This window comes from Zonotrichia albicollis, chromosome 3 (assembly GCF_047830755.1).
Source record: "Zonotrichia albicollis isolate bZonAlb1 chromosome 3, bZonAlb1.hap1, whole genome shotgun sequence".
NCBI classification, from domain to species: domain Eukaryota; kingdom Metazoa; phylum Chordata; class Aves; order Passeriformes; family Passerellidae; genus Zonotrichia; species Zonotrichia albicollis.
Genome location: NC_133821.1, coordinates 81,341,183 through 81,359,630, shown reverse-complemented (window position 1 = coordinate 81,359,630; position 18,448 = coordinate 81,341,183). Strand labels below are relative to the sequence as shown.

Here is an 18,448-nt window from a genome sequence, read left to right as displayed (position 1 = left end):
ACAGCACACCAGCACCTCCAAGTCCTTGGCAGAGGTGCTCTCAGCCCCTTCATCCTCCCGCCTGTGCCAATACTGGCGATTGTCCTGACCCAGGTGGAGAACTTGGCACATCTTCAGACTTCCTCATCTAGGACCTGAAGTATATTTTGAGTGGCAGGGAGAGGAATTGAGTTTCCAATAACTTACCCTTTATGGCAGTGATTAGTGGAATTTTTGCATTTTGGAAAGGTATTTGTGTTGTGCACTTGGGATTTCTAAGTCCTGGTTTGGTTAAGCTGTGGTATCTTGTCAGCTGCAGTGTGGATGTGCTGCATCCTGGCTCTCTTGTGCAGGCTCTCAGTGTGTGCTCAGACATAAAAATAGGCTGCTGTGGCTGTGTTTCACATGAGTCAGGAGGATATTTGGAGGAGGGAGGTGGGCTGAGCTCAGGAGAAGAGCTGGCTTTGCAGTGATTCGGAGCTTTTATCTGGGCGTAGGGGAGGGTTGGGCTGCATCACTGTGGTTTTTCTGTCTGACTTGTGTGTGCCCTTGGGCTGCGCTCTCTCTCTGTGATGCTTCATCCAGCCTGCCTGTCACAGTCAGGATGTGTCACAGCATGTGGTGCACAGATTAATATTGCCCATCTCTGGAATACCTCTGTATGTAGGTGGTAGAAGCTCCAGGTGCCCCAGCTCAGATTGGCACTGAAGTGGTGGAGGTCAGTTCCCCCAAGTGTTGTGGGTGAACTGGTGGGACCTTGTCCCTGGTGATGAAGGGCTGGAGCATGGAGTTTCCTGAAATTCAGCCTTTCATGAAGCTGTCTCTGGAACCTTGGGCTGCTGAGCTGCTCACTCCATGGCACTGTGTATGCCAGAGGTCCTGGGAGATCTCCTAAATTTTCCTTCCCAGCTGTATAAGGCACTTACAAAACTTGAACTGATGTTGTGTTAGTCCTTTTCTATGCACTGTGTCCCTTCATTACTACTGGGTTGAAGGACACTTGACTTGGAGGGGCTCTGACCATGAGGTTTCCCCTTAAAGGTGGCATTTTCTTGAGGAGCACTCTTATGAAAAGTGTTGTTTGACTTGAGCTCTGAGAATGAAAACAACGACATTGTGAGAGGGTGGGGAGAGGAAGGAGCCTCTGTGGCTGTGGTTTGACTTCTCTGCATCTGCTGTTGGGTGTGGGGCAGCTCTTCCTCTGCTCTTAAGTTTGCTTGAAGTTGTGAAAAAATAATAGCAGAGCAGAGAAATGGTGCCTTGCAGGTGCTGTGGGTGACCCTGCCAGCACTGCTGGTCACAGCCCTGCACCAGGCTGGCTCCTTGCCCTGCTTGAGGCCAGATGATGCTGAGGAGCTGGGTCCGTGTCCAACCTGCAAACAGCACGGCTTGGGAGGCCAGTGAGGCTTGTCCAGAACAAGGCATTAAGGCTCAGCCAAGTCCCAAGTGCGTGTTTGATGACCACCTTGGAGACGTGGAAGGACTGATTGCTCTGTCTACATCAAACTGTTGCGCAGCGAGGCGGGGCACTTCTGAAGGAGCAGGAAGTGGATGGGAAAAATCTTGGACCAGATTCAAAACATGCAAGTGGAAGTCACTGAATATACTGAAATGGTGTTTATGGGGAAGATGAGACAGAGGTGAGCGGTGTCCAGAGGAGGGCAGTGGAGCAGGTGTGAAGGGGATGGAGCACAAGTCTGAGGAGGAGCAGCTGAGGGAGATGGGAGCGTTTAGCCTGGAGAAAAGGAGGCTCAGGGGGGACCTTATCCCTCTCTACAACTACCTGACAGGAGGCAATAGAGAGGTGAAGGCCCTGCTTCTCCAGGAAGGTGCTCCCTTCAGCTCAGCATCTTCGTAGATGAACTGAAGGGAGAACCTTTCTGGAGAGGCAGAACTTGTGTTTGCTTGTGCCACTCTGGAGGCATTTGTCCATTTCCAGACTTGTCTCCATTTGTTCCAGTTTGCCCTGGCTGTAGATGTGCCTCCTGGTTGTGCCTGTGCTCCCATGTGTGTACATACTCCCTTGGGCTTCCCACTGGCCTGTGCACAGCATCTCGGCCTTGTCCTGGCTTGAAGGTGTCGTTAACACCACCTTAAAATATTAGGGGGATATATGGTGTAACCCAGCACAGCATTTAGAGACTTTCAGTGTTAAGATATTGACAACTGAAATGCCACCTGCTCAGGTACCTAAGACATGTGTGAATGTCCTGGCTCCTTCAGATCTGTCCTTTCCTTTTCTGAGCTGGAAAATGCAGCTCAAAAACACAGCTCAGCTGGATGCAGCTGTGGGTGTTCCTCTTTAATTCCATTGTCTGAGGCGTGAGCAAAGCTGGTGATCAGTGGTGATGGTTCCTGACATGGTGGTGGAGAAGGGTGGAGCTGTCTCCCACTTTAGCAGCAGGATGGTGACAGCTCTCCTAGGCTGTTCCTGTAGCCTGTGGTGAAAAAGGAGGACAACTCAGGCTGCAGAAAGCTTGGAGCAACTTTAGCATAGCACCAACATGGCTGTGAGCAGCCTCACATGGCAAGCATAGAACGTGAGGGTTAAAGCACCATCTCTGCTGAGCTTGGCCATTTTACTTGGGGTTGCTGTGGTCTGGAGGTCTTTGAGCACTATTTCCAGCCCTGCTGTGCAGATGGGCATGGTGGAAGAAGGTCCACATAGTTCAAGGAGAAGGAGAAGATCCAGCACCTGTGGTGGAGCTGGGATTTTTGTTCCAGTTTGTAGGACTTCTGGAAATATGGAAGTAGTAGGATGATAAACTTATTATGAGTATTTTATTTTAGTGTGAGCAGTAATACTTGGCAGTGTACATCCGCAGCTTGTCATGTAATGGTTTTAATCTTATTTTTTAAGAGCAGAGGGAGCAATGTTTTTCTTAGTGACTGGAGCCAAATCTGCACTCTTGTCCATATCTCTTCATATCTCTCTGGGTTTTGTTTGCACAATATTGTAGTGGATGTAGCAAACATATGGACCTTAAATTCATTTAATAGTTGCAAGAAAATGAGTTTAAGGTTCTTATAGTGTTAAGGTAGACATTTCCAAATTCATTTTTAATGGAACATTTGTTCTCCAAAGATTATTACGCACCATTAAGTCCTCAGCTGCTGGTGTGTTCTTGTGCCCAGGGATGTTATAGCCAAGGGATATAAACACGTTTATGGGCCCAATTTATTGAACGGTGAGATTAAATATACTAAACTTGAAAATGTCAGTAGAATCATGAGCGCTTTGTCATAAATCCTGAGTGAGAACATTTGGACATAAACGTCGTGCTGCCGCATAAAACCGGTGCAAATCAAGTTGTGAGCAGCTGAAAACTTCTCTCACCAGTACAGCAGTTGTAAGCACTGGGATTTGTCGGCATGAAGTATGTCCATGGGAGCAGGTAGTATATGGGTTTTTCCTTTTCTGGGCTGACTAGATGTTCCACATGGGGATCATAAACCAGCAAATTATGTTTTAATGCTTCTGTGTGTTTGACGTGCATGGGAGTGGGTGTGGGCAAAGCTCCCATGCCCAGCCATAGCTCATTGTCTCACTGCAGGGCAGCACTGGCAGGGAGACCTGATGCTGCTCACTTGATATGTGTGAGTGCATTAAAAAATGGGCAGCATTATCTCTCTCATTCTCTCTCTCCTTCTCTCTGTATGTGTGTGTGTATTTATATATATATATATCAAAGCAAAAATAATTGCTGAATATGTGAGCAAAGAAGCTCTGCAAGATTTATACAGTGAGATAATGACTTAAATGCTCTCTCTATATATACCTCTATATATATATATATCTATATCTCGGTGCATAAGTTATCTATATATATCTATATATGGATATATAATAGTACCACATGTGATTATCCCTTATTATCTTGGTGCACAAGCCTTAGAGAGCTTTTTCTACCCTTGTGTTCATGGATTTTACTTTTTTTATCCCCTGGATTGAGATAAAATCAAGCAGCGCTGCATGAATCAGGCATTTTGCTGCTTTTGTGCAAAAAGCAGTTGGGTTTTCTGCTTTAAAGGACTTGACTGCAAACCTGAGTTGTCATTTGGGCTTCTTACCAACCCAGGTGTGTGATATCAGAAGGCACAAGGGCTTGGCTGCCAGTGTGGTCTGGGCTGCCTGCACAGCCAGCTTGGATGCAGAGTCATGGAGGAAGAGGAATTTGGGATTTGCCTGGAAGCACACAGCTCAGTCCCTTGAACTGAGGGCCACTGGGTCTGCATTTGAGTGAGGGGAAGCAGTAACGAAACCAGGCTTAATTCCTACTGCTTTGCTATGATGCAATGTGCGCCACTATCTAATGAGCTGAGTCACATCAGTCACTCCACAATAAATCCCAGTAGCAGGTTCACAGCCTTTTCTCCATAGTTAGAACCAAGCCCTGTGGTTGGCTTGGGTTTTTTGGGTGGGCTGCATGCCCCATGCTGGGCTGGTGGACCAAGCTTTTCTGGTAGGAGAAGCCCCAGCTGTCACAAACTCCATGTGAGATGGCACAAGCACGTGTCTGGTGACGGCTGGGAGGGAGCTGTGGTGGTTGTGGTGGGAGGAGGGCGGGGAAGTACCAAATGTGGTTTGCACTTTGGTGTTCCTGATTTAGAGCATGTTTAGCACCGTCTGTGGATGCTCCAAGAGCTGTGGGCTCTTGGCTGTGTTATCTAGTTTGGAAGTGAAAACTAAGGTCTATATATAGCAGGTTTGATAAGCTTTCCTTAAGTGAGAAGAGGTTTGGTCAAAAATATCTTTGTGAAGCTTTATAGTTTTTTACATACTTCTTTTTACATAAGCATATGTACATATAAATGTAAAATACCTATGTTATATATAGAGATATACAGAAGTATGTATACTATATACACAGATACAAATACATAAAAAAATACATCAAGCTGAATAGATACTTTAGAGATGTGTGTGTATATTGTATTGGGTTTTTGTGGTCAGGTTTTGGTAGTGGGGGGCTACGGGGTAGCCTGTGAGGAGCTACCAGTAAAGTTCAACTAATTTCCCCAAGCTGAGTCTAGTTTGCCAGTGACAGTCACTGGTGAGGAATTTCTCCCTGCCTGTATCTTGACCCACGAGCCTTTTGTTGTATCTTGTTATATTTTCTCAGGTGAAGAAGGCATGTGTAGAACAGCTTTGGTGGGCATCTGGTGTCCAGGCCATATACATATATGTCCACACATCTTTATAAAATATCTGTGAAATACGTAGGTACAAAAATGTCTACCGTATATACGTATGTGTATATACACATGCATGAGTATAAAAAAGGATGCCTATATCAGTCTGTATAGTTTCTATAGATTTTTTTTTTTTGTATGTATATATTTGGCTATATCAGAACTGTGAACTGAAGGTGCAATGGGAGGTTTTGTTGCAGGTTAAACTGTCTTAGAAAGTGTTAAATTTTAGGCCAGCTGGAAAAACTCCAGCTATGATATTCTTCTGTAAGCAGCTGTTTTTGCTGTTGTGCCTGCAGAGGGAAGGAGAAGTGCTCCCTGTAGCCATGGGGGCACACTGGCTCAGGAGGAAACCCGAGGCATGGTTATCTCTCTGGAAAAAGTGAGTTTCTTTTTGTAGCTCACAGATTATGACCCTTCACGTTGCTGTTTGAAACAAGGTGTTGCTCAGCTTGATAAAACAGGGTTAATTAGTTGTTTTGGAGGAGATATGGCTTTATTTGAATCTTTGACTCCTGACCTGTAGTAGACTCAAGGATAAGTGTGCTGTTTGCATTGCTCCCTGACCTACACGGAGAAAACCCTCATGGTCTTGAGCCAGTATATCTCAAGTGCTTTTCTGGGGGAAATTCTGCCTTTGTGCTATCTGGTTTCCTACCAGATCTTCATTCACCCAATGCTCACCTGGCACAGTGTCTCCCACCTCATGACTGAGTCATCCTGCCTGTCTGCACTGGAAATGGCTCTGAATGCAATCCTAGCTGCTGTATGCACTTGTTATGGAAATACTCATCTTTATAGAGGTGCTTTGGTGACTCACCTCTTAATCCAGCTCTTTCTCAAGGCAGTGGCTGCAGTGCAGGTGTGTGGGTGCGTTTGTGCTCTTCTGCCCTGTTCCTGCAGCTGTGTGGTGGCTGAGTACCCAGAGTCTTCCTGTGCTGAAGAGTGCAGGAGATTTTACAAGTAAATTCTGATTTACTGGTAAATCAGAAGAGTAGAGTGTGTTGGATTAACTGATGGGTTTATCACCCTTTACATGCATAGTAGCTGTTGAACATGTTATTGGTGCTTCTTCTCTGCAGCCTGAACCCATAAAAGGTGTTAAAACCATAATAATAATAATAATAATTGCAACAAAATCTGAAAGACGTACCCAAGCAAAGCGTGGCCATTTGGGGATGAGAGAAGCTCTGCTAGACCTGATATCTGCAGACCCCCCTGCCTCACCTGTGGCTTCTCTGCCCCGCAGGCATCGACATCCTCAAGCTGGTGGCGGCCCAGGTGGGGAGCCAGTGGAAGGACATCTACCAGTTCCTGTGCAATGCCAGCGAGCGGGAGGTGGCGGCGTTCTCCAACGGCTACGCGGCCGACCACGAGCGCGCCTACGCCGCGCTGCAGCACTGGACCATCCGCGGGCCCGAGGCCAGCCTGGCCCAGCTCATCAGCGCCCTGCGCCAGCACCGCCGCAACGACGTCGTGGAGAAGATCCGCGGCCTCATGGAGGACACCACACCGGTAACGCCGGTAATGCTGGGCTGGGCTGTGGTGCAAATCTCACCTTGTGAGGTGTGGTGGCGTGGGACACAGCTGTGCCCTTGAGCTTGGCTTGTGGCCAGGTAGCTCCCTCTCTTCATGAGGGACTTGAGTTGAAGCAGCACGTTGCTTTTGAGCGAGGCTTTGGCAATGTTTGCTCAGATCCCAGTCAAAGTTTTGATGGGTTCTGGATTTCCGTGTGCTTTGTGTATATCTTTGGAGGTCACCAGGAGGGTCTGGTACCTGAGCCCTTGTGCCAGGAACATGGAGGAAAAAGCATCCCTGTTAGCATGATATTTTCTGAAAAATCCCTTCCCCAGGATTTCTTCTCCTGGGAAGCTGAGAAGCCTCAAAAAAGAATGAAAACAATAATTATCTGATTGATTGGGAATGTGGTCTAGAGATGGTTTACCAACAGGTGCATCTTTGATTGGTTCCATGTGAATTGTTTTAACTTAATGACCAATCACAGCCAGCTGTGTCAGACTCTCTGTCAGTCACAAACTTTCATTATCATTCTTGTTAAGCTTTCTGATATATCCTTTCTCTTTCTTTAATATAGTTTTAGTATAACATTCTTTAATATAATATATAATATCATAAAATAATAAATCAGCCTTCTGAGAACATGAAATCAAATTCTCATCTCTCACCTTGTCCTAAAAACCTCACAAACGCCACACATTCCCGATAAACTTGCTCAAATACTGTGGATTTGTGAGAAGGGCCAAGTACCCTTGAGCACAAAGTGTTGATTCCTCCAGAATGGTGACTGGTGGTGTGAGGAAGGCCATGCATGCAGTCCTCCAGAGTTGTTGCTCTTCCTTGCCAGCACTGGCCTTAAACTGTCCCATATTTTGGGAGAATAAATAAATTGCTGCAGAAGGTCCTGCAGTAGGTTCTCAGCTGGGCATAAGTCATCAGGAGGTGCTTCTGTGACCTTTGCGGATTTGTTTTGGCCACTGCTGCCTTACTTGTTTCAGTTTTTTGGCTCTGCTAACTCGGTGGTCTGCCAGAAGTGTCTGTAAAGGTGATGACTGGGGCTTTTTCTGAACATAGAAGCCAGTGGGACAACATGTTGAGATGGCAGTGGTTGAGGCATGGCTCTTCCCCCTAAACTGGCTGGTGAAACATTTCCCATTGCCTTAGCACTGACCCAGACCCAAAGGGGAGCAGGTGGGTGCTTGCAGATCTCTCTAGGCTCTTGGTGGGGCTTTGGCAGGGTGGAATTTTGCTCACAATAGAGCTTATGAAACAGAGCATTTGTCAGGGCAAGGAATTCCCAAATTCTGGTTTGACTGACAAAACTTCCCCTTATATCAGTGACTGTGATCCCTTCACTGTGTTGCCTATCTTAAATTATTTTGTTTGTTTGTTATCCCTTCACAGTGTCATATAAATTATTTTGTTTAGTGTATGAAACACCTTGTTCCCTTGTGACCATTGTATGAAATCAGAAGTTGGGATATGTTGGCAGGAGCCCTGGGCTTGTGTTTCAGAGAGACCCTGAGTCAGGTGTTTGCTGAACATCTGCCCAGATCTTGGATAGGTGGGCTTTGCCAACTGCCTGATCTCTCCTGCTCAGTTGCTAGTTTTTTTCTTTCAATTCTTGGTAACTAATAGCATGTGGCCTTCTAATTGGTGGAAAAAATAAAATTAAAAAACCCAAGATAAAGCTATGTTTAGGAAGAGAAGTGAGGCAGAGAAAATTGCCATTTTGCTCATATGAGTTAAAGTTTCCAGCATGTGCACTGTCCCAGAAGGACATGTTGTCCTCTTGCTCTCCTGAAGCAGGTAGTAACCTGTGTCCTTGTATTTAGTGCTTTGACTTTGAATACTGGGACAAAGCTCTGGGCAAGGACATTGGATAAAACACGGGATTTGTTCCTCAGCATGACCTCAGCATGACACATAATTAACAGACTTGGGCTCTGCAGTGCTGAATGCCCCTGGCTCTTTTGGCCAAGACCATCAGGTTGTGCTTATCAAGCAGTACAGAATGCAGGTGGTGGCTCCAGGAGCAGAGTTTATGGAGTGACCTGTCAGGGTGGAGGACTCCCAATGATGGAGTAACCACAAGCTGTGCTCATAACTCTGAAAATACAGCAAGCAGATGTTCCAGAGAATGAGCAAACCCAAATCTCAAGGATAACTATATGCAAGTCTCCTGGACCTCCCAAGCAGCTTTCCTGTTTCCCTTTATTTTTTAAAAGAGTGTGTTGTCTTTTCCAGTATCCAACACACCTGGACCCTGGGGTGGTTCCCCATCAGTTTCACTTGTTTTTCTAGAAATGAGTAAAATTGCGTTGTTGATCTTTCAAGCAGGTGGCTCGAGTCCGCATGAGAAATTTGGCTAATTTCAGCATAGGAGTTGTTTTTTAACAAATTCACCCAAGCTGTCGCATCCTCTTTTCCCTATTCATCTGATTGAGCTTTTTCAAATAAGCATCCTTCATTATCAACCTTAGGAGGTGGCCATTGCCCTGCCCTGGAGATCCTGGAGCCGTGTGTGGGATGTCACGGCCTGGCAGCACCCCAGGGTACAAATCCAGCTGGGCTGCACATTGTGTTTCTTGAGGTGCTGCCTGCTGGAACCTGTCTGCCTCCTCTCCCTGAGCTGGCTCCTGTGCTGTCAGTGTGGGTGGTGATACAACAGCCCTGCAGGGAATGGGGGAAGCAGCTTGTGCATTGGAGACCAAATGCCTGGAGAATTGTGCTGGTGGCTCATCATCCTCACAGCAGTCCAGGAAGCCAAGAACTCAGTGCCAGGAGCAGGCATGGAGGTTGATTTTTGGGGTTTTTTTAATCTACTGGATGGAAAGCCTTTAATTAGAGCTAATTGAGGTTTGGCTCTGGGTGATTTGTCTTTCCAAACACAGATAAATTGAGGCAGTTTCTCTGGGTACCAGAGTGGTTTGATCTGGAGGAACGGGTCACCCTGTTGGTGGTAGGAGTGGGTGCTGTGGTCTCCAGCCCTGCAGAAGGAGTCTTGCAAAAAAACCCCTAAAACCGCAAAAAAGAATGAAAAGAGTTTTTGGTTCTGCAAGGGGAGTGAGGACTCTCATAAGCAATGCAAATGCATGCATCCTCATGTAGCTAAGCTGCCCAGAGAGGTTGTAGATGTCCCATCCCTGGAAGTGTTCAAGGCCAGGCTGGATGGGGCTTGGAGCAGCCTGGTCTAGAGGACGGTGTCCCTGCCCCTGGCAAGGTGTTGGAACAAGATGAGCTTTGAGATTCCTTCCAACCCAAACCATTTTGTGAGTCCAGGTAACAGCATGATGCCCCTAGGGTGACCTGAGCCAGCAGTGAGTCTCCAGCTGTGCTGGTGTGTCCTACATGTGGCCAGGAGCGATGGATACATGCACGGCTGTGCTGTCTGGGATGCTTTTGGCTCTGCCCAGCATCCCTGGGTGCAAAAAGGAGTTTCCCCATCTCTCTGCACAACCCCCTTGTTGTAAGAAAGCACTGATAACTCCAAGTCATGGGTAAAAATTGTTATTGAATGCTGTAGCTGTCAGATGGCAAATCAGTACCCTAAACATATTTCATCCCACCCACTATTGCATCCTTCTCTTTAATCCTTTATCTGGTGTCTGCCTTACATAGCTTGGAAAACCTATGGAGGCAAGGCTGCTCTCTCTTGTAGTGCCCTGTTCCCTCAGCAGCCTTTTGTGCTCTGAAATCCCAATATTTACAACCCCTGATAGGAATAGGGAATTATGGGAGTCTCTGGAGTGTTACAGCAAAAGGCAGGAGCATTGTCCTCCAGGTGAGGAGCAGCTCCACTGCAGACTTGCCTGCTTTTTTAGCTGTGGGAGATTATGCTGGTTTTGCATGGCACTGGATGAATTTAGGTTAAACCGAGATTAGCCCTCTGAATCATTTTGCTCAGGGTTTTTTTTTTGCAGCTGAGCCAGAAAATACAGTGAATGCAGAAGCTGTGGAAAGGTTTTTAGGGTGCATTTAACTCATAGGCCTTCTTTTAAAGCCTGGCCCTGGTCATGAATGTTTGTTGGACTCAAGGTTTGCAAAATATGTCCCCTCGCCAGCAGGTTTGCCAGGCAGAGGCAAGCCTGGGCATTGCTTATCAGGCACAGGCACATCCCAAGTTAGTGGTGCTGACAACAAAAACAGGGGAAAGAGTGGGGGGGAAGAAGGGAGAGATTCCTCCCTGCCATCCCAGCAAACTACAATTCTCCATTTTTGGGGTTAAAATCAGAAAAACTGATTTTTACCAGTATCCACTGGTAAATGAGATTTTTGTGTGTGTGGTGCATAACAGCATTTTGCAGCTACCACAGGGCTCTGCGCTCACCTGGGCTGGCCTGGGGTGGAGCTGGCATAGCTGGGCTGCATTGGCTCCTCTGAGTGTCCTGCTGTGAGCAGTGCTTTAAGCTCTTATCGTTTTATTTATGGCTCTGCTGGCCTTGGCTGAAATATTTCAGGGGCTGGATGGAAGGCAAGCAAACAGCCTCACTCAAGGCATTCAGCAGCACAGCCTCAGCAAAGCTGAGAAACAAACCCAAACCATGAATAAGGGAGATGTTGAAAGGAGAGGGGAAGGCCATGGCCCCAAGTCCAGCAAGGTTCAGTTTCGTGGCTAGTTTCATGCTGCATATAATCCCATGAGTCAGCAGATGTGACAAGGCTGGGGCTGGTGTGAGGTTAAGCTGTGGGGTTTTGGGGTATTTCAGAGGAGAAGAGGATCTGAAAGCAACCCCATGTCCAGGCACGTGGCTGTGGCAGGGCCTTGTGGCTCCATCTCTTGCTCTTTCACAGGTCAAAACCCTGAGGGGGAAGTCAAGAGCCTGGAGCAGTGTTCCTCCAACTCAGCCCCTGTCAGCTCCCACCCATCCCCTTCACTTCCTCTTGTGGCAGTGCAGGACTGGGCTGGGCCCAGAAATTAGGAATTAAGTTTGTGCTGTGTTCATATTCCAGCACTGGAGTGAGAGAGAGTAAAGCTGTTGGATGGATTTCCCAGCCAGAGGGGCCTGTGGTCTGAGGGCTGGGGAGTGCCCAGGCAGCCAGGAGAAGAACAAAATTGCCTTCTGGAGTTGCATCAGGTTTTATTTGAGGCACAAAGCTGTAAGGTGAAGTGGCCAGAGCCCTGGGGAAGGTGTAGGGCTGGCTGGGTTTTACTGGAGTGGGCATCGCTCCAGGTTTGCTCTAAGAAGCCATGACTTGATTTTCAGCAAACTGACATTGGGTTTGAACTATGCTGGAGAATGTGCAATAAACAAAATGTAATAATTCATAAAATAATGCAAAGAGAAACAGCATAAACACAAAAATATAAACTATATATGCAGTAATATTGAGGTTTCCCTGCTGTGCTGGCCACATCTCTTGGGGTCTGTGTTTGCAGTGTAATGGGTTTGGGAGCATAAGAGGAAACTAGAAGATGGTTTCGTCTGCTAGCCAAACTCAGTATCAACTAACTCATCCTGTAATTGGGTTTGGAACCTCTTCATCAGGGTTTCATCACCTCATCATTATGGTTTGAGTTGAAAAAGTGAGTGGGCAAATCCACAGAAAGGGGAAGCCACCATAGGCTGGCTCTCCTGGAGAAATTATCTGCTTGAGAAGCACTCGGCCCACAGCCAGCCAGAGTAGGGCTGATGGGGAAGAGCTGTTTCCTCCGTGGGTGGCTGCAGTTTTGGTTGTGGCATCTAAACCCTGCCCAGACCCAGCATTGCCCATCCTGAGTCATGTGAGGCTTGGCTTGAGCCCTCCTCCCCAGGGCTGCCTTGTGCTAAGGGAAGAGCCTCCACCACAGAGAGGGGTCGAGCATTCTCCTGAAACCACACGGGTGAGGTGAAGGGCACAGAGAGGAAATTGGGCTTTCCCACCCCAGCACACTCCTGGTCTTCCCATCCTGGCAGGGACATCTGTGCTCTGCAGCACCACACACCATCACTGCCCTTCTGTGACACCTCGGTGAGACCTCATGGCCCTGCCAAGGTGTTTAACCTGCCAGGGTCTGTGTGCCCCCAGGGAGGACCCGCAAACACCCTGTATACCATAAAACTGCTGATCCACAGGGATCCTCCCTACCCCTGTGGGGTCCACAGCAAGAGCATTCCACACCAGCACCACTCTGCCTGCAGCATCCCCTGGGCTGCTGCCCAGCCCACCCTGCTCCTTGTGCCGGGGTTTTTCCTGCCGCATTCCCTACGGAGGCATAACAGACCTGGGAATAAGGGCTGGTGTCAGTCGGGTGTCATCTTCTGGCAGGGAATCTGGGAAGTGACTGCCTCGTGCTAAATTTATTCCCCCCATATCCCAGAGGGTGCACAGCCACCCTCAGCAGCAGCAGCCAGCCTGCCATCCGCCTTTGTTCCCGCCTGCTTGCGGCAGGAGGAATTGCTGGGAAGCATCGCCTGAGGGAAGGGTGTCTTTTAGTGCCTGCTGCTGCTTCTTCCTAATATTAGCACAGCAGCTGCAGTTTCTGTTTGTCTGAGCTAAGCTTTTATTGCAGTACTGTAAAACGGAGGCAGCAAATGGGACCAACTCGTTCAAACAGAGCTGGTGACAGCAGCTGTGAAAGAAAACACAGCCAAGCCTGTGTCTTCTGCTGCCCCATCCCCTTTTGTCCTCTTCTCTCCTCCTGTCCCTATCCCCTTCTGTCCTCTTTTCCTTTTAGGAAGGGCCTTCAGACCCTGAGCTGCTTAGGGCACCCTCCCAGATGCATTGGGATCCAAGAGGATGCTGGTGCTTGAACTGCAGTCTAAAAGGCTGCAAGTACACAGGAACTTTTAGGATTTTTTAAATTAATATTTTTTGGCATTGAAAATCTCTTGGTGCAGTGCTCAAAAAAAGGAAAAAGCCTAAAAAAACCAACCTGGCAGAGCACCTCTGATGGGTTGTAGGAAGCTGCTGTTGTGACAAAGCCACTGCAGTGCCTTTGGTTTCCGTGCTGAACTGTGCATCTAACAGTGTCCCACGTGTCTCTGCAGGCGCAGATGCAGCCCCAGTGGCAAGCGCAGGAGCCCAGCAATGAGGATGTAAAGGTGAGAAATCCCATAGTTCTGTAAAGGCTAAAGGGTTGAAAGAGGGGTCTTTGGGTTTTTTTCCCCCAGCCAGAGCTTGGTTTCACCCAGTCACCACTCATAAAAATAGGAATGGCCAAGGTGGTTTCAATGCAGTGAGTCACAGGCTATGAATAGTGTGTTTTTACACCTATTCCGCAGGCTTCACCTCAGCAACCTTTTGCATTCCCTGGTCTTTCCAAGCCCTCATTCCCAGTTGCTTTTTTCCTGTGGTTTAAACATTAACACACATCCAAGCATCCTGTTTGCTTTGCCTCAAGCTTGCAACTGTTCAGCTATTTGGAAAGCTTTGGGCTCCCAGGACAGCTACAGTCAAATAACCTCGGGTGATTTTGTCTTTCCTAGCGTGTTTTAGCAGCTGTTTAATTAAACTCCAAATGAGTTGGTTCTGAGAAGACAGAGCTGGGGCAGCTGTCTGCTCCCTGCCCTCCCTTGGCTGATTGTTGCTCGGTCATCAGGATCTTTTTTGGGAATTGGTAGGTGGGTTTGTGGTTGAATATTAGGTAGATGAGTTGCACAAGGCAAAACTAACCCCTAAAGCCTATAGTATTTTTAAAGGGGATATCAGAGCATATTACAATTTGGAAAGTGGCCAGCTGCTGTCCTGGTCCTTCCCTTGATATTCCCCCTTAATGGCCATAGCTGATTCTCCATGATGAGCTGTACTGGAAAGGGAATTTCAGAATAGAAGGCAGATTCTTTTAATTAAAAATTAAAGCTGACTTTTATTTTTAACATGCCTATTGCGTAATGCACTGTGCTAGAACAAATCCTCCCCTGTTTATTTTCAATGAGGGGAGAAAAAACCCCCTTTTATTCTACCAGGAACAGGCTTCAATGTTAATTTAATGTGAACTAATGGGCGTCCCAGCAGACATGTGATTTGTGGGTGGCGAATTCCTCGACACGGATGAGGAATGTTCAGGCACATCCATGCCGGCGCGGAGGTGGCTCAGCAGCTCCCTTTCCCACAGCCTTTAATCCCAATTTTGCATTTCATCTCTGGGTTGTAGGCAAAAGCCTGTTAGCAGGAATAGCCTGATCTTCCCTCTGTAGGAGAAAACAGGGTTGTGAAATGCTGTTGGGAGAGGGAATTGCATGGGGACAGGGCTTGCAATTCTTTTCCCTGGCAGGTCAAGCAGGGCCACAAGGTTGGGGAAAAAGGTTAAATATTGGATGGCCCTTAAAATAACCTGTTTAGAAGGACTTGGTGACCTGCAGAAGTGCCCAATCTGCCGGCCAGGGATGTGAGCATGCTGGCCCAGGCATCTCATCCCTGCCGGGAGTGGGAACTAGGAATGCACTGCTTGAGATTTGCACCCTGAGGGGATGTTGAGAGGCAGAGGAGGATAGATAATGTTTGCTACTGTCTTGGAGGTGGGAAGAAGTTTCAAGAAGAAACATGCAGAGTACAGTCAGCATAGGAAGCAGGTTCACACCAGCACCCAAATTCATAGAATCATAGAATTGTTAAGGTTGGAAATAATATTTAAGATCATCAAGTTCAATCCTTAACTCAACACTGGCAAGTCCACCACTAAACCATGTCCCCACCTGCCACATCCACATGTTTTTTTAATGCTTCCAGGGATGGTGATTTCACCACTTCCCTGGAGAGCCTATTACAATTCCTGACCACTCTTTTGGTGAATAAATTTTTCCTAATATTCGATCTAAATCTCCCCTGGCACAGGTTGAAGCCATTTCATCCTGTCCTCTCTCTTGTCACCTGTCACTTGTCAAATGGTGCTGCTTTCCAGTGCAGTGCTTCTCAGCAGTGCTTGCTTCTCCTGATGTCTTCAGAACTGTGCAGCTGAACATTTGCTCTTAGCTCACATCCAGGACAGGAAAAAGCAAAGGCACTTGGGTGACACTGTGGTCAGTGCCAGCTCCTGCCTGTCCTTCCTTGCTCTGAACTTGGAGTCTGATGGGATGGACTTTTCCATCAAGCTTTAATGGGGTGCTCTTGGGAACAAGGGTGAGGCAGGGCAAACCAATCATTAATTTGATATGGAGCTGGTCAGTGGAGCTGGTCAGAGCCATGTGCTGTACTGGAGATCCCTGAAGGGTCTCACAGCCCTCATCCTGCTGCCTTGGCACTGGCTGGAGCTGTGGAGCCAGCTTTTAGCAAACAGCAGGTATGGAGCAGGTTTTGGGCATCATCACCTCTTGCCTCCAAGAGCTGTGCTTTAGGTTTTAATAAACTGAGTCTGAGAAGGAGAGCCCACCTAAAATGCTCTGCTGAGGTTGCACGTTCCATCCTGGTGCAGTGGTTGCTCCTACCGAGCGTCCCAAGGGTGTGGGTTGTGTTACTGCTCCTGCCTGATGTGCCAAATACCAGTGCTGATGTCCACCCCAGGTCATCTCCTGTGCCTGTTGTGGGCCAGCAGAGCAGGTCACCCCTTGCTGAGGGTGGGCTGGAGTGTTTTGAAAGCCGGGGTGCAGGGGGTTTGGGTGTTACCCGTTGCGTAGCATCCCACCAGTTAATTTTCCCTCTGTTTCTGCCCCCAAAGCTGGAAGGTGACAAGCTGGTGCTGCCGGTGAGCCCCAGCCCGGTGAGCCCTGCGCCCACGCCCAGCCCCAAGCCCCCCGAGGCAGCCGTGCTCACCGTGGAGCCCTCTCCTTCTGAGAAGAAATGCTTCTTTGTCGACGAGGCCGAGCCTCTCCTGCGCTGCGACTCCACCTCCAGCGGCTCCTCCGCGCTCAGCCGGACAGGCTCTTTTATTACCAAAGGTACCAAACCAGCCCAGGGCAGAGTGGGAGGACAGAAGGGACACCATGGTGTGTCCCATGTGGTCAGCACACATGGTAGAGCTGCCCAACACACGATATCATTAAAGTAAATAATTGGGAAAACTGGCTCTCCAGGATATGCTTATCACATCCTTGTTCCCAACCAGAATATCCTGTTAGCAAAGATGATAACAATTTGAGACAGAAAAACATCTTTAAAGGCTTTTAACTCTTTGAAGTCCTGCTAGGGAAGTTGTAGCATCCCTGGGTGTTTGGGGGTGTTTCTCCTGACTTTTGGCTCTTGCATTGGCCAGTGCATTTCTGCATGAGATTAAATCAGAGAATGTAATTTCCAGACTGAATCTTGTTTCAGGTTTTTAAATTTTTTTTTATTCTTGGTCCTCTTTGCTACAGACATAAAGTACCATTAGTCACCCCCCTTTGTTGTAGGGGCTTCAATTTACTGCATTTAACTTGCTGCATTTAATTTCTGATGAAGGTGAAACACTGAGCTCAGTCAATCTACTAAATTTTTACTTGGGTATGAAAACAAAGCTGATCCAACAAAAACAACTTGAAAGAGCAGGATTCAGCTTTTTTGGCTCCTCTCCTGCCCTCACTTTTCCAAATTGGCCATTCAGCATTTACAAATGCTGTGTTTGCTCTTGCAGGATCCTGGCTGAGGTGTCTCAGCAGCACTGCCTTCTCCATCTTCCCTCATGCCCATCACTTGTCACCCTCCACCTTTTCCCTCAGTTCTCCTTGTGTCCTGTCCCTCTCCGGAGGTGCCATCAGGGGATGGGCTGAGAACAAGCCCTGGTTAGCAGAGGTTTCTTGGAGAGTTCCTTGACCAATCCCTTTCCTCCCACAGAAAAGAAGGACACCGTCCTGCGCCAGGTGCGCTTGGACCCGTGCGACCTGCAGCCCATCTTTGACGACATGCTGCACATCCTCAACCCCGAGGAACTCCACGTGATCGAGGAGATCCCGCAGGCCGAAGACAAGCTGGACAGGCTATTTGAGATCGCTGGAGTCAAGAGCCAGGAAGCCAGCCAGACCCTCCTGGACTCTGTCTATAGCCACCTTCCCGATTTACTGTAGGCACTGGGTCACCGCACGCTCTCCGAATATCTGCTAGAGCTAGCTTGGCACTCGTTAAGATGACCAACAATACGCAGGCGGGATTTTTTGTAGAATATACGGCCAGTATTTTCATTGAGGTGTCCTTGGTTTATGGAGGGGGTGCAGTTTGCCAGCGTTGCACCCCTCCACCGTAACTCTGTCGCTCAGTCCGAGTCTTTGCATCCTCTGCCCCCACCCCGAGCCTCTCTTCTCCTTGTTCTCATTCCAATCAGATCAGACAATGCACTTTAAAAAAAAAGAAAACAAACAAAAAAATCCAAAACTGCAGTTAATGAACTGAAAGACCACCAATCTGGTGTAATCTAACACATCAAACTGGGGATTGCTCTGTAATCCCCTTCCTCTGTCAAAGCTGTCGCTCAGAGTGACCATCTCCCACCACTTCCCTTCACCTCAGGGCAGTAAATGGCAAAATCACGCAAAAATCCCACCCCAATTGTTGCTGGTTACTGTCTCTTAACGCAGCTAAGCTTCCCACCCGAGCTCTTTTTTTTGATGTACTCTTGTTTGGCTCATATCCATTGCTGAGATTTTACTAGCACGGTTATTTATTGTATGGTTTTCACCCGGACAACGCATCGTGCTCTTAATACGCTACAGCAGAAGCGCTTAAACCACAAGGAAAAGGGTCAAGCCCCACCAACCTTCAAGGCAGTGGAAAGATCCTTTGCCTCCAGTCGAATGTAAGGAGTTAAACTGCCTTGCCACATGTGGGAATGGTGGGGCCCCAAAGGAAGCCGGTGCTGGATGTGGGGAGGCAAAGGCCGCCACTGGTCCTGCTCTCCTCGTGCTGTAAGACTTAAACCAAGCTATGCTTT

The 18,448-nt window shown here is 47.9% G+C and overlaps 1 protein-coding gene across 3 annotated transcripts in view; it reads left to right on the top strand.

Annotated features, from left to right (window-relative positions):
• TNFRSF21 (TNF receptor superfamily member 21) overlaps positions 1-17,931 on the top strand; it is a 34,395-nt gene extending 16,464 nt beyond the window's left edge. For 2 of the 3 annotated variants that reach the window (XM_014265667.3, XM_005485082.4), the window contains exons 4-7: positions 6,422-6,696; positions 13,662-13,715; positions 16,268-16,487; positions 17,359-17,931. In XM_014265667.3, coding sequence (XP_014121142.1) covers positions 6,422-6,696; positions 13,662-13,715; positions 16,268-16,487; positions 17,359-17,588 — 779 coding nt within the window. In that variant the 3' untranslated portion in view covers positions 17,589-17,931. The remainder of the gene's footprint in view (positions 1-6,421; positions 6,697-13,661; positions 13,716-16,267; positions 16,488-17,358) is intronic. The other variant, XM_074538007.1, reaches the window with a different exon arrangement.
• Positions 17,932-18,448: the final 517 nt, after the last annotated feature.